Source organism: Mustela putorius, unplaced genomic scaffold (genome assembly GCF_011764305.1).
Source record: "Mustela putorius furo isolate JIRA1106 unplaced genomic scaffold, ASM1176430v1.1 tig00000151_pilon_pilon_pilon, whole genome shotgun sequence".
Taxonomy (NCBI): Eukaryota; Metazoa; Chordata; class Mammalia; order Carnivora; family Mustelidae; genus Mustela; species Mustela putorius.
In genome coordinates, this window is record NW_025421296.1 from 8,785,633 (window position 1) to 8,802,290 (window position 16,658).

At 34.9% G+C, this 16,658-nt stretch overlaps 1 protein-coding gene across 2 annotated transcripts in view; it reads right to left on the minus strand.

Moving 5' to 3' along the window:
* LOC101674007 (syndecan binding protein) overlaps window positions 1–16,658 on the minus strand; it is a 37,853-nt gene that overhangs the window by 17,294 nt on the left and 3,901 nt on the right. For both annotated transcript variants that reach the window (XM_045075765.1, XM_045075764.1), the window contains exon 2: window positions 789–854. In XM_045075765.1, the coding sequence (XP_044931700.1) occupies window positions 789–839 (51 nt within the window). In that variant the 5' untranslated portion in view covers window positions 840–854. The remainder of the gene's footprint in view (window positions 1–788; window positions 855–16,658) is intronic.

A 16,658-nucleotide genomic window follows, 5' to 3' on the forward strand; every position in this document is an offset into this window, starting at 1 on the left:
TTGACATTGCTTAAGACTTATCACCAGTTTGTAATAAATTTTTATGCTCATTAAGTAATTATTAAGAAGTAAATCTTACTTAGAGTACACTAGGGCCAAGGCCCCAAGTAAAAGGATTCTTAGTGTAAGCAGCTTTGAAGTACTACAAATTATCCCCAAATGAACAGAATTAAAACTTACAAAACAGCCAGACTTGACCCCTATTCCCAAACTTTCTTAAGCAGAAGCACCTATTTTCAAAGCTAATACTTACTCGAAGGACTACAAAAAATTGTAATATCTAACATTTAAAGATTAAGAGGATGAATACACGAACTGTCTGCTACTTATACCTAAGAGGAAATAAATTACTTCACTTTCATTGGTGCTTTTATACTTCAAAGAGCATTTTTGTAATTTTTAACTTTAAAGTAAAGGCAAAGAATTATTTTTAAAGATAGGTCCTATCTGAAAGAACAATGTATACTAATTTTAAACAAAACTATCACCATCTAGAGAATTGAAGTGTATTTTACCAACTCAAATATATGGTATTTAATTTAAATTTTAGTCTTAAAATCAATCTTTGTTGAAAGAGCTTTAAAGAAATAATATCCCATGTCCATTAATTCAGTGACAAAAAAATCTGTAGCTTTTCTGTAATTTTAGTCTGCAATCAATAAACTGAAAAATGTATAAATGTAAAAATGGATACATCTACTATTTAAGTTCTTTGCTTCACTTCATCTATAAGCACAATGAGGACCCTGTATATATTGAAGAAAAGTACATAAACAACTTGAACATACCTGAATAACTTTGTCTACCTTCAGGTCTTCAAGAGATGGGTACAGAGACATTTTTGCAGGATTTTTCTAAAGGAAAAAAAAAAAAAATCCTGTAATTCTAATTTTATTGGAAAAAAAAAGATTTTTTTTTTAAGATTTTATTTGTCAGAGAGCACATGCACACAAGCAGGGAGAGCCCCAGGCAGAGGGAGAAGCAGGCAGGCTCCCTGCTGAGCAAGGAGCTAGATGTGGAAATGAATCCCAGGACCTTGGGATCATGACCTGAGCCCAAGACAGACGCTTAACCAACTGAGCCACCAAGGCATCCCTGAAATTTAAATAATATGTGTAAAACAGCAAAACATACAAACATCTATAAATTTTTAACACAATAAGAAACACTTAAATTGCAAAACACAGAAAAATATGAACATCTAGCCTATACTAAAAACTGATTACTGGTTACCAAACTACATCCCCCTTTCCTTACTACTACTATCAAACTATATTCACTGAAGATCTTAAATTTTCCTTTCAGGAAAAGTCCCTTAATTTCAAAAGTTTAAAAAATCAAATAGAACAGTTATGTGACTTGCCTAGCTTACACAAGTGCTTGGTAAATGAGAAAGCATTATATCCGAACAAAAACCTATAAGGGCTCCTAGACCATATCTATGAAATAAATACACACACACACACAGATATATTCTTATATATGTATTTAGAAAAAACAATATACACCAATCACTAACAGTAATTTTATCTTTAGGACACATTAACGATACAGATAATAAAGGACTGAGGAATAAGATGGAAATTATTACATTTTAAACAGTGTTCAGTGTTTTTTAATGACCACTGGCTTTTATGTAATAATGTAAGAATTTAAAACAAAGTTCTCTAAAAGTATCACAAGAATATGTATTTGAAAATTTTGAGGTGAGTATCTGGTACTTTCTTTAAACCCAACAAAATAATATATACCAAATTGGCATAGCATAGGAGTATCAGAGGTTCTAGAGCTGGCTATCAATTTACTACCTATCATCTCCAAATCCACGCATTCCTGGGGGCTCTGCAAATGGAAGTGGGCCCTTTAAATAATGCTCTGTCTGGCCAGCTAGCAGGAGGCTGAAGTTCGTCAGTGTAGGGAGCTGGAGATACACTGGAGGAGATAAGGTTTTTCATTCCAGTTTCCAGTATACCACTCCAGCCAGCCTCCTGAAGAACCTGCTTCCCTAGCACCTTGCTCCTGGCAGGAAGCAGCTGCTTAAGCAGCCAATTCCTTCAGTCCACAAAACCAACACCAACCCCAGCACTATTCAGCAGCTTCTCAGCATGGTGCCACCTACAAGGCATCTCCCCATGTGTAGCTTTCCCTAACACTCCCCTCATGTGCAGCAAGTTCCAAGGTGCAGCACCTTCCTGTAACTTCCACAAACACTCCACAGGGAGATTTCTAGTAAGTGTGGTTTTGAGAAATCAACTTCACTATCCACTGAGCAACAGCTGCACTCTCCAACAAGGCCTGGGCTGTCAGGCATGGGAAGAGGGCAGCCTCTTCTTGGGGCACTCTAACTCACCCCTGAGGTTAACAGATACTTATTAAATCTGCTCTTCCTGTATTCATTAAAGTTCTCTTTACCTACTTTACTTTTTACAATTCTTGTTCCTTTAATCATGTTATAGTTAATAATACTATACATTAAATCTTTTCACTGTTTAAATTACTATGTGATTTCTGTCTCTTCATTTAATGCTGAATAACAATACTTTTTTAAAAGTTTATGTACATTGGGGCATCTGGGCGGCACAGTAAGTTAAGCATCCAACTCTTGGTTTTGGCTCAGATCATGATCTCAGGGGACATCAAGCCCCACATCAGCTCAGAGCTCAGTGCAGGATGCTTGAGATTCTCTCTGCCTCTCCCTCTGCCCTACCCCACCCCCCACTCATGAGCCTGCTCACTCTTTAAAAAATAAATCTTTAAGAACTCTTAAGAAATCTTAAGAAAAAAATCTTGGGCGCCTGGGTGGCTCAGTGGGTTAAGCCACTGCCTTCGGCTCAGGTCATAATCTCAGGGTCCTGGGATCGAGTCCCACATCAGGCTCTCTGCTCAGCAGGGAGCCTGCTTCCTCCTCTCTCTCTCTCTCTGCCTGCCTCTCTGCCTACTTGTGATCTCTGTCAAATAAATAAATAAAATCTTAAAAAAAAAATCTTAAGGAAAAATGTATATACGTTGCACATCATAAAATTCACTTTTTTAAAGTACACAATTCTACCATTTTAATAGATCTGCAGTTGTGCAGCCATCCCTACCATCTAGTATTAGAACATTTCCATTACCCTTCCCCCCAAAACTCCATGCCTATCCATTCTCCCCTCCCTCCAGCTCCAGACAACTAAAAATCTACTTCCTGCTTCGTGATTTACCTATTCTGGATATTTAATTAAGAATCACAGAATATGAGGAGTTTTGTATCTGTTTCTTTTTCATTTAATGTTAACACCTTCAAAGTTCATCCCATACTATAGCATGTACCAGTACTCCATTCCTTTTTATGACTGACAAACATTCCACACTATGGACATGCTACATTCTGGGTATCCATTCATCAGTCAGTAACATTTTAGGTTTTCACACTTTTTGACTATTAAGGATAATGCTACTAATGATGCTAATGAACATTTACATCCAAGCGTTTATGTAAACACATATATGTTTAATTCTCTTGGTATTCAGCTAAGAGCAGAGTTGCTGGGTCACATGGTAACTGTTTCACTTTTGAGGAGCTGCAAACTGGGTTCCAAAGTAACTGTTCCACTTTACATTCCCACCAGCAGCATGTAAGGGAGAGTTCCAATTTCTCAATATCTTTGCCAATACCTGCTATTATCTTTTTTATTACAGCCACCTTCCCGTGAAGCAGCATCCCACTGCAGTTTTGATTTGTATTTCTCTAATAGCCAATGATGTTCAGTACCTTTTCATCTGCTTATTGGCCATCTGTAGATCTTTGGAAAAATGTCAATTTAAATTCATTGTCTGAGTTACTAATTTTTCTTTTCTTTCTTTCTTTCTTTCTTTTTTTTTTTTTTTTGCTTAATTTTCCTGGGCTAGACCCTTGAATAAAAATGCCAAATAAAAATGGCCCAATACAGGGGTGCTTGGGTGTCTCAGTCAGTTAAGTGTCTGCTCAGGTCATGATCACAGGTCATGATCACAGGGTCCTGGGATTGTCCCCACATCAGGCCTGAATCTACTTCTCTCCCTGCCTACCCTACTCATGCTCTCACCCTGCCTTTCTCTCTCAAAGAAATAAAGTAAACCTTAAAAAAAAAAAAAAAAAAAAGGCCTGATACAGTTTTAAGGAGAATATAGGGCTTGTATTTGTGAATAAAATGCAAATTCATGAGAAAGCACAATAAGAAATTGTTTGATTCTATTAATCCAGGGAAACAAAAGGCACTACCTTTTCTGTGTCTCAAAAAAAATCATTAAGCTTCCTTCTTAAACATGTTTTATTTATGTTTCCAATCATTTTATTGACATCATAAAATCATTTAAAATTCACTGGAATAAATGCTGACTTTTAATCTAGTACTATCACTATTTTTGGTTTCTACTTCTAGTTCTGCCACTGGCCACCTATAAGATCCCCTTTTCCTTATGAAAAATAAACTGGCTGAGTGGTAAATTTCAAAACTCAGAAAGCAGTTTTCTCAAACATTTCCCTCACAGAAGCTTTCCCTTAAACAAATATTAACCAAAACTGTCTGAACAACTCTTAGCTCACTCATTCCCCAGAAGTTACTTCATTCTCACAAATACTCAAACTTAATCTCAGGAAAGAAATAAGCTTTTCAGACATTCTTTAAATAATAAATATAACCCCACCTTATGATAAGGATTCAGTTTCAGATTTGCTCTAAGTATGTGACCTTAATTAACTCAACATTCTTCTAAAATATAAAGGATTTCTCAATGATTTTACTTCACAAACTATTTTTATGGCCTCATTTCACATCATTTCTTTCTAAGCATTACAACATTCTAGCCCCAAACTACTTGCTATTTCCCACCTGGTTGAGTTCTTCTTTGCCCTATATCTGCAAAAACTTGCTTTCTCTTCCTGGAATGTACTTCGAAGACTTCTCTCAAAATCTCAGTCAAGAGCCACTTTTGTAAGGATACCTCTAATGACATCAGTCTAGGGGCGCCTGGGTGGCTCAGTGGTTTAAGCCTCTGCCTTCAGCTCGGGTCATGATCTCAGGGTCCTGGGATCAAGCCCCACATCGGGCTCTCTGCTCAGCGGGGAACCTGCTTCCCCCTCTCTCTCTGCCTGCATCTCTGCCTACTTGTGATCTCTATCAAATAAATAAATAAAAATCTTTAAAAAAAAAAAATGACATCAGTCTAACATTGTTTCTCTCACTTCAGAAGTTTCACTCTGCCTTTTATTATATAGTGAGTTTCTCTGTTCTTGAGATCAAGGCCTTAATTTCTTATTTATCTACATGATTCCTTATTCTAAAAGAAGTCAAACGTTTGTTAAATTTTGACCAATATTATCAAAATAGCAGTAAACAAGATATATTCAAACACTCATGGAAAAGTTCAAATTTTTAAAATCTTTCATGTCTATGTCTTTGAACACAAGTTTGTGTGTTCAAAGCTTTCAGGGAGAATAATAAATTTCTTGTATTGTTTTTCTGAAAGGGTCCATTAACTTATATGAGTTAATCTTTGATCTAATGTCAAAAATAATTAGCCCTTTTTGAAGAACTACCAAACTACCTTTGAAAAATCCTTTCAAGTATTATTGGAATTTCAGAATGACCATTAATGAGACTTAAGGGGATTGTGAAAATAATTCTATTACATCAGTATGTGAATTCCTCATTTTACTTTCACTTAAAACTCCTCTCACATGCTATTGTTGTACTGACTACAGATTCTGTTTCTAGGCCTCTCCTTCAGCTGACTAAGAATCATTAACAAGATATAGATCCTACTGACCCTGAGATTAGTAGGCAAAACGTCTTGCCATCTACTCTACCAGAGTTTAGCACAACATTCCCAATAGCTTTGTTTCACTGGTTTAATTCCTGGAAAGAACTGGTGTCTCCACTTACTCCTAGCCCAGGTCTGGCCCCCTCTAAACTCTTTGCAACCTCACAGACTCTTTTTAATTCTCTCCATGCATAATGAAAGGTCTCTGCACCCAATGCATCCCTAGGCCTTAGAAAATAACCCCCAAGTTAGTTTCTACTAAGGTTTCTCAGGGCTTGGAATATTTACAGGGTTTCTTTAGAACATCTAAAAATAAAAAATACCTGACTATTCTGCCTCAGTATCAACTTTCCCATTTGACTCTCCACCTCCTCAAGGTAATGTCAGAGCAGCTTCTTTGGAGTTTTTAGGTATGTACAGACTAAAGGTCTCTGTGACTCCAATACTGTATGTAATATTTTGGAACATCTAGTTAATTTGCTTTCCAGCTGCAACACTCTGGTTAATGAGGTAGGAAATATACTAATAAATTTTTCCAGATAATATCACCTAGAACGGCAATACATATAATTTTCTGAGTTGTTGATCTCACTCCCTCAATCAAACCAACTGCTACAACTGGTCTCCAATTTTTTTTAAATGATGAGTGATTAAGTTAAAATGGTATTTATTTAATCCAAGCTGTTAAAAAAAATCATAGGACGATGAAAATTCGGGACTGTAGAATCCGTGATCTTAAACTGTAGTTAAAACACTCCTGATACTCTAGCTCTTGTAGCTGCTGCCCAGAAGACAATCCTTGTTTGCCTGGCTCTGGTGGCCAGCTTGGCTTAAATTCATCAATCCCGTAAGAAGCTAACAAACAGAACAGCTGTTAATAGGCTATCTTCCCCAAGGCATAAGCCAGACACAGCAGACTGAAATAAATTCCACCCCCTCCCAAGTCTTTCTATGAAGGAAGTTGATTAGCTTATCTTCCTTTATCGCTGTGGACTGAAGCCTTCTAATTAAACACACATCTAAGGGCTCACTACAATTGTCTCCAGAAACGGGGAGACCCGTGGGTGCCATCTAGGCACTCTCCCTTCGCCCCTTATCAGGTCACTGGTGTCTCCAAGAAAGAAGCTGAAGTACAGGCTGCCCATAAGGCACATCCCCAGATAAACAGGTTTTAGTAGCCAGGAAGCCTGTATTCACAGGTTCAACAGGACTATAACAACAACAATAACTACAAAAGTGAACTGGCTATCACCCTAGGGCACAAAACAGAATGAGCAGACAGAAATCTTCCCCTGAAAGGGGTATTTTGCATACTTAAAAAGTTGCTGCCTGAAGGTCTAGCTTCCAATCAGTCTGAATCTAGGACCTGAGATTCTCCCTTTTGGAACTTGGATAGATCTCAGCATGCCATCAACTACTGGGAGCAACTAAGAATAAAGTAGGCTGCTTGGACAATTAAAAAAGTTTTGAGATACAACCAATGATGAGATCCATCTCTCCTATGGTGTGTGTCACTCAAGAGTAAGAAAGATGGTTTTTTAATCTAATCATTGTAATCAACAGAAAGTCAAGGAAAATGGAGAAACAAAGGAATATTCCAAGAGAACAAGATATAACTCCAGTAAAAGACCTTAATGAAATGAAGATAAACAATACACCTGACAACTCAAAATAACAGAGATAGAGATGCTCACCTAGCTCAGGAGAACAATGGGTGAAAAAAGTGAAAATTTCAAAATATTATATATGAAAGTACCAAGTAGAAGTCACAGAGCTAAAAAATACAATAACATAACTGAAAATACAACAGAAGGATTCAACAACAGGTTAAATTAAGTAGAACATAGAATTCATGAACTCAAAAACTGAGTAGTACAACTAATCCAATCAGAGCAGCAGCAACAACAACAACAACAAAGGATCGGTGAGGGAATAAAGATAGCTTAAGAGACTAACAGGACATCAACAAAACCAACATTCCCATTATAAGGGTCTCTGAAGAAGGCAGAAAGGGGCAGAAGAACACTTACTTGAAAAAATTAAAACTTCCCCAACCTGAGAAAGGAAACATAATACAGATCGAGGAAATCCAAAAAGTTCCAAATAATATGAACCCAAAGAAACCCACATCAAAACACATTATAATGTCAAACGTTTAAAAAAATAGAGAATCTTAAAAGCAGGAGAAAAAAAAAACAGGTTATGTACAAAAGAACCGCCATAAGACACTAAGCACACTTTTCAGCTGAAACTCTGCAGGCCAGAAGACGTGCAATAATATAAAGAAAAAAACTGCCACCAAGAATACCCTACTCAGTAAAACTCTCCTTAAGAACTGAAGGAGTGGATACCTGGGTGGCTCAGTTGGTTAAGCAACTGCCTTCAGCTCAGGTCATGATCCTGGAGTCCCATGATTGAGTCCGCCCGCAGTGGGGAGTCTGCTTCTCTCTCTGACCCTCTCCCCTCTCATGCACTCTCTCTCTCATTCTCTCTTAAATAAATAAAATCTTAAAAAAAAAAAAATTGAAGTAGAGATAAGTTTTCCAGACAAGCAAAAGCTAATGGGATTCATCACCACTAGATGTGTCTTATAAGGAACCAAAGGGTGCTAATTACAGGAAAACATAAGAAAGTATGAATCTCACTAGCAAAAATAAATATATTGTAAAATTCAGAATTATCTAGTGCCATAAAGATGCAATCACTTACAAACCTAGTATGAATGCTAGAAAAATAAAGGTAAAAATAACTGTAAGTATAATAATAATTTGCTAAGGAATATACAAAAGAAAAATAAGTGTAACATCAAAAATAAAATGTAGAGATGAGGATGCTCATTCTTGCCACTTTTACTCACTACAGTATTGGAAGTCCTAGCCAGAGCAATTAGGTAAGGAAAAAAAGGCATCAAAACTGGAAAGGAAGAAGTTGAAACTGTCTGTATTGTGGGTGATATATTACGTTTGGAAAGCCTAAAGACTCCATCAAAAAACTGAGCTAATATACAAGTTCAGTAGAATTATAGGATTAAAAAAAAAATCAATATACAAAAATCACCTGTTTCTACACACTAATAAGCTAAAAGAGAAATTTTTAGAGAAATGCATCCAAAAAATAAGATATTTAGAAATAAATTTAATCAAAGAGATGAAAGACCTGCAAACCGAAACCATAAAACAAGGATGAAAAAAACTGAAGATAATACAAAATAAAAAGATATTCTATGCTCATGGACTGGAGGACTTAATATTGTTAAAAAGTACATATTTCCCCAAGCAATCTACAGATTTAATACAATCTCTACAAAAATTCCAATAGCATTTTCAAAGGACTAAAATTTAAAAAATCCTAAAATTTTATCTTGAAAGAACAGGCTAGAAGCGGCACACTTCCAGATTTCAAATTACCTTATAAAGCTATAGTAATTAAAAGGGTGAGCTATTGGCATTAAAACAGACATACAGATCAATGGAACAAAAAAGCCCAAAATAAAGCCACACGTGTGTGGCCAATTAACTTATGACAAAGAAACCAGGAATATACAATGAAGAAAGTGCTGGAAAAATTGGACAAACACATGCAAACAATTAAACTGGACCAGTATGTTATACCATAAACAAAAATCAACTCAAAATGGATTAAGGACTTGAACTTGGGCCTAAAAACCCCTAGGAAAAAAAATATAGATGACAAGCTCCTTGACACTGGTCTTGGTGATGATGTTTTTTGGATTTAACACCAAAAGTAAATGCAGCAAGAGAAAAATAAACATTGGGGACTATGTCAAACTAAAAAACCTCTGCAGAGCAAAGAAAACAGTCAATAGACTAAACTTACAAAACAAGAGAAAATATTTCCAAGTCATATATTTGATAAGGAGTTAATATCCACAATAACTCAAGACCAAAAAAAAAAAAAAATTTCAAAATTGGACAGAGGAGCCAAATAGACATTTTTCCAAACACCTACAGATGGCAAACGTGTATATGAAAAGATGCTGAACTCAACATCATTAATCATTAGGGAAATGTAAATCAAAATGAGAATGAGGTACACCACCTATTAGAATGGCTATTATCAAAATGACAAGAAATAAGTGTTAGTGAAGAAACGGAGAAAAAGGAACTCTTGTACACCACTGGTGGGAATGTAAATTGGCGCAGCCACTGTGGAAAACAGCACAGAGGTTCCTCAAAAATTAAACAGAACCACGATATGATCCAGCAATTCCACTCTGAGGTATTTATCTGAAGGAAAAAAACACCAACTTAAAGAGACCTGCATCTCCATGTTCCAGGCAGCACCATTTAAAATAGCCAAGATGGAAGCAAGCTGTGTCCACAAATGAATGAATAGGTTAAAAAAAAAAAAAAAGTAGTATATATACACAATGGAATATTTTTCAGCCAAAACAAAAGAAAAATCTTGCCATTTATCTATGGTTGAATGGATAAAGAAAATGTGAACTACACAAACACACACAATGGAGTTTTAAGCCATTAAAAAAAAGGGGGGGTATTCTGCTATTTGTAACAACATGGGCAGACCTTAAAGATATTATGCTATGTGAAATAAGTCAAAACAGTAACCATAAGACCTCATTTATATGTGAAATCTAAACAACAAAAATACTCATTGACATGGAGAATAGATTAGTGATTCCCAGAGATGGGAGGGAGGTGGGAAAGGAAAAAGATGGGCAAAATGGGGGAAGGGAGTCAAAAGGCACAAAACTTCCACTTATAAAATAAGTAAGTCTTGAAGATGTAATATACAGGATGATGACTGGAGTTAATAATGCTGTCCTGTATATGTGAAAGTTGCTGAGAGTAAATCTTAGAAGTTTTCACCACAAGGAAAAAAACTGTGTGGTAACAGATGTTAACTAGACTTACTGTGATCATTTCACATTATATACAAATATAGAATCACTATGTTGTATGCCTAAAACTAATATAATGGTTATAGCTTTATTACACCTGAATTTTTACTAATTTAAAAAATTTTAAAAATATCCTGGGTGGAGAAAAAAAAAAAGCCAAGTCTTAGTCTCAGCTCTGTCACAACTATGTTTCTTTCTATCAACTTCACTGATGAAACAGTAAATCAACAAAGTACCTATTCTGTAAGCCAAAAACTTAGAACACATTCTTCTTTAAATAACTGTCACTAGTGCTATGTTCCTGGAACTCTTCAATAGCAAAGGGCTTAAACGTTCTAAGTCCCATAAATTACTTTCATAGGAAAGCAGCATATCAAATTATTCCCTTATTTAAACATAGAAGCAGCCTAATTAGCTTCAGTACAGTACAAAACATTTTTAATTAGCACAAGAAACAACAAATGAACATCAGGAAAGTAACCTAAAACCCCCTTAATCCAAAAGGGACACATTCCAAGACTTAGCAGATATCTGAATTAGGGATAGTCCTGAAGCTATATATACCAGGCTTTTTCCTACACATATATAACTATGATAAAGTTTAAATTACAACTAGGCACAGTAAGAAATTAGTAGCAATAAAACATGCTACAAAAGTTATATGAATGTGCTCGAATGTGCTCTCTCTCTCTCTCTCTCTAAAGATATTACTGTACTGTACCTGCCCTTCCTGTGATGATGTTAGATGATATAATGATGAGATGAAGTAAGATGAATGACATAGGCATTGTGACCTCATGTTAGGCTACTACTGACCTGATGATAGATCAGAAGTGAGGATGATCCTCATTCAGACAGCTGGTGACCATGCAGATACGGGGTGATACTATATTACTATATAATAGCAAATTAAAAATCATCTTAAGGCCCTAAAACAGCATTTCTTCAAATTTCAAATCCATAAGGATAAACCAGAAATGCTAATAAAGATTCTACATTCCTAGCCCCAAAACTGAAACAGTTAAGTCTAGACTAGGGTTCAGAAATCTGCCCCCAACCCTTTGTATTCCATCAGGGTCCCCTGGATTCAATTTTAATTTCTGAGTTCCTTTTCTCAGAAGTTCTATTTAGTGACTTTTAGTCTTTCTTGGAGATCTTACAAAGAAAGAAAAGAAAGAAAAATCTTTAAATGTAGTAAAATCATTCCCTTTTAAATATCATAAAGGTTCAACTGAACTTTTTTATAAATCTAAAATGTACTATGGGATTTTAGTGAAGTTGTATTCCTCTATGTTGAAATACCCTTCTATTTCAACAATCCATAAATTATTACATCACATTCTTTCATCCTAAGTTTGTATTGCCCAAAGTACTGCATCCTCTTTCAAGAACATATAAACTCTGAAGACACTACATCTGAAGCTTGTTCTCTACAGAAGTGTTCCTTGAACACTTGGAATTTTTCATTTCCACCCATGATGGCAGAGAAAAGGAAAATGGAGGAAAACATTTATTGGACAAATCAGAAGACATGTAGCTACACCCTAGACTCTTACAATAATGACAGAATCAATTATATAAGCAAATCACAGGCCATGAATTTTCAGACCATGATGATATACTAACTGAAATTTTTCCAAATTAAAATATAAGTAAACAATATACTTGCAATTAATAAAAGACATAAAACTTTTCACTCAGTCATTCAAAAGGAAGAATTTTATGATACAGTATTTTGAAACAAGTCCCTTGATCCTGTTTTACTAATATATTACCATCTTTTATTCTTTTATATTTGTAGACCAAAATTTACTTGATATGGCTTTTAAGTGACCAAATGAAAGTTGGCCTTTAAACAAATATGGCTGGAAAAAAACAGTAATATAGTGAAATTTTTAAAACTCATCACATTGATTGTTCTAATTGTTATTTACAGTATAAAGTATAAATGAAAATACTCCAAATACAGAACAAAGATGGTCACCCTCTCACTAAAATCATGAGCCATTAAAATTTGCAAAAGTGCTGCATTTTGACAATACAAGTACAAAAATTACCATATGGTGAGTAGAACTAGAGATGTATTTGAGATCTAGAATCAATATTGTATTTTGACAACCAAGTTCATGAAGGAGAACCATAAATAATGATTAGCTGTAACAGCAAAAATTACCATATGGTGAGTAGAACTAGAGATGTATTTGAGATCTAGAATCAATATTGTATTTTGACAACCAAGTTCATGAAGGAGAACCATAAATAATGATTAGCTGTAACAGAGACGTATTTGAAACCTGGGAACAGTATCAGATGGACATGTGCTAATTTCCTGCAGGACAACTGATGAACAATTAGCTGTACTCAAAAAGATGCTACCCATTTCAGCCAATATATACTTTCAAATCCAAGAAAATTTAGAATAAAAACATGGGTTTCTTGGCATGCCAGAATGGCTCAGTCTGTTAAACATCCAACTCTTAATTTCAGCTCAGGTCATGACCTCAGGGTCATGATATCGACCCCCTCATCAGGTTCAACGCTCAGCTCAGCATCTACTTGAGATATTCATTCTCCTCTCCCTCTGCCCCCACCACCTGCTCATGCTCTCCAATAAAAACAGAAAAACAACAAAAATTCATGGGTTTCTTGTGTTCCACAGTTATTAAAACTGTATTTCTTATAAAACCATGCTTCAACTATCCCTTTACCCTCACTTCTGCAAATTTTTCTGAAGATAAACTAAAATATAAATAAGGAAATGTCCACGGGGCTCAGATGGTAAATGGTGACGACCAAGTCTGAAAGTACACAGAGGATTAATTAAGCATTCTGAACGGTTCATAAATGATATCAATAAACTCACTTTGATAAAGTCCTAACAGCCATCTTCCACGATGGTATACAAACCTGGCTAATCATCAGATCAGAATTATCTGGGCACTACTTAAAAACAGCTTCCTAGGCTGACACAGATTTTACCGAAGGACTTAAGAAATCTTCTTTTAATAATTATCCAGGGAGATTCTCAAAAGCCATCGTGAAATGCGGCCATATAAATCTACCATTAAGTTGAATACTTTCTTCTTACCCTTAAGGTTCCATTTCTGACCTACTGGACTGGCAAAAATCCAAAGTTTGACAAGACTCTACCAGTAAGGTTTTCAGAAACACTCATACATTACCCATCGAAGTGTACAATTTCCATACAGAGTAAGTTTGCAGTATCTATCAAAATTACAGTATATAGTATATATAGTATATAACACAGATACCCTCCAACCCTGCAATCCAGGTCTTCAGTCCATAAATATATTTGCACATAAAAAGTGACATATATAAAAGCTTATTCACTGAAGCATCAACTACAATAGCAAAAGACTTCAAACAAAGGAGGAAGTTCTACATACAATATTGAAAGGGATTTAACATATCATTACATGGAAAAACAAAGCATGCTTTAGATCAATATATTGATCTAACATTTGTGTTACAAGGAAGAAGGAGCTTAAAGATCTAGAAAAGGAAGTATAAACTAAACCTAAAGCTAGCAGAAGGAAATCATAAAGATTAGAATAGAGAAATGAACTAGAAAATGGGGGAGGGGATCAATGAATCCAAAAGTTGTTTCTTTGGGGGAAAAAAAAAAAAAATCAACAAAATTGAGCTAGACCAAGACACAAAGAAGTGAAAACTCAAAATACTAAAGCTAGAAAATGGAAATATTCACACATTCTACAGAAATAAACTGAAAGTACTCTGAATATTTTACACCAAAACATTGGATAACTTAGATGAAATGGACAAATTCCAAGAAACATAAAACCTACCAAAACTAAATCACAAATATATTAAGAATCTGAACACAGTGAGAAGACTGAATCAGTAGTCAAAAATCTCCCAACAAATAAAAACCATAAACATTAAGCTTCATTGGTGAATTCTATTAAACATTAAAAAAAAATACCAATCCTTCTCAAAATTTGAGATAAAGTTGAAGGGAACACTTCCTAACTTATTCTATGCCAACAGCATTAACCTGGTATCAAAGACAGACAGTCACTGCAAGAAAGAAAACTACAAACCAACATCCCCTATGAACACTGCAAAAATCCTCAAAATATTAGCAAATGGAATTCAACAGCACACTGAAGTATTATACACATTTTAACAAATGGAATTTATTCCTGGAATATAAGGATGGTTCAACACACAAAAAATTAATCAACGTAACAGACCGCATCAACAAAACAAAGGGTAATAGAAAAACATATGATCATCTCAACTGATGCAGAAAAAATATTTCATAAAATTCAGTCGTCTTTTATGATTAAAAAAAAAGAAATTCAACAAAATAGGAACAGAAGAAAATTACATCTACATAATTTAGAGCCACATATGAAAAACACATCAAACATCATACTCAGTGGTAAGTGACTGACTATTTTTCCTCTAAGATCAGGAACAAGGTAAGGAAACCCACTTTCACCATTTCTATTCAACATAGTACTAGAAGTTCTAGCCAGAACTACTAGGCAAAAATAAGAAATAACAAGCATCCAAACTGAAAATTAAGTAAAATGATCTGTGCAGATTATTTAATTTATATATCTAAGGTTTAGAAAACTGTAAAGACTCCACAAAAAAAGCTGTTAGAACTAATAAATTCAGCAACACTGCAGGGTACAGTCAATGCACAAAATCAGTTGATTTCTATATATGAAAAATAATCTGAAAATTGTTATGGTCTTACAATAGCATAAAAATACTTAAGAATTAATTAATACACTTGTTAATCGAATCAAGGAGATAAAAGGCTTGTATAATGCAAACTACAGGAGTACCTGTGTGTCTCAATCAGTTAAGCATCCAATCTTGATTTTGGCTCAGGTCAGGATCTCAGTATCACAAGACTGAGCCCCAAGTCAGGCTCTGCACTCAGCAGGAAGTCTGCATGAGATTCTCTCCCTCTCCCTCTAACCCTCATCCTGCTTGGGCTCGCACTTGCTCTCTAAATAAATCTTTAAAAAAAAAAAAAAAAAAGAGAAAGAAAGCTACAAAACACTGCTGAAAGAAATCAAAGAGGATATAAATAAAGTGAAGCACACCCTACATTCATGGACTGGTAGACTTAAAATGTTAAAATGTCAGTATTATCCAAAGTGATCTCAAGATTCAATGGAATCCTTATGAAAATAACAATGACTTTTTTTCAGGAACAGAAAAACTCATCCTAAAATCCATATGAAATCTCCAAGAACTCAAATATCCAAAATAATCTTGAAAAAAACAAAAGTGGAAGGCTCATACTTTCTCATTTCAAAACTTATTATAAAACTAATCAAAACAGTAGGATATTAGCATACTGCCTATAGATCAATGGAAAAGAACAGAAAGCCTAGAAATAAACCCTCACATACATGGTTAAATGATTTTTGACAAGAGTGACAAGACCATTCAATGAGTAAAAGCCTTTTCAACAAATGGCGCTAAGCAAATTGGACATCCATGTGCAAAAGCGTGAAGGTGGACCTTTACCTAACACTACAAAAATTAACTCAAAATGGTAAAGGACCTAAACTTAAGACCCAAAACAATAAAAACTCTTAAAAGAAAACATAGGACAGAAGATTCATGACTTTGGATTTACCAGTGATTTCTCTGGACATGATACCAAAGGTAAAGGTAACAAAAGAAAATCTAGGAACAATGGATTTCATGAAAATTTTAAATTTTTGTACATGAAAAGACAGCATCGACAAAGCAAAAAAGCAACCCACAGAATGGGAGAAAATATTTACAAATCATATATCCAATAAGGGATTAATCCCTTAATATCTAGAGTATTTAGAGAACTACTAAAACTCAACAAGAAAAAAAAATAATGGCAAAAACAAAACTAAATAGAAATTTCTCCAAAAAAGATACAAGAATGGCCATGAACACATGAAAACTGGCTCAAAATCATTAATCATTACAAAAATACAAATCAAAACTA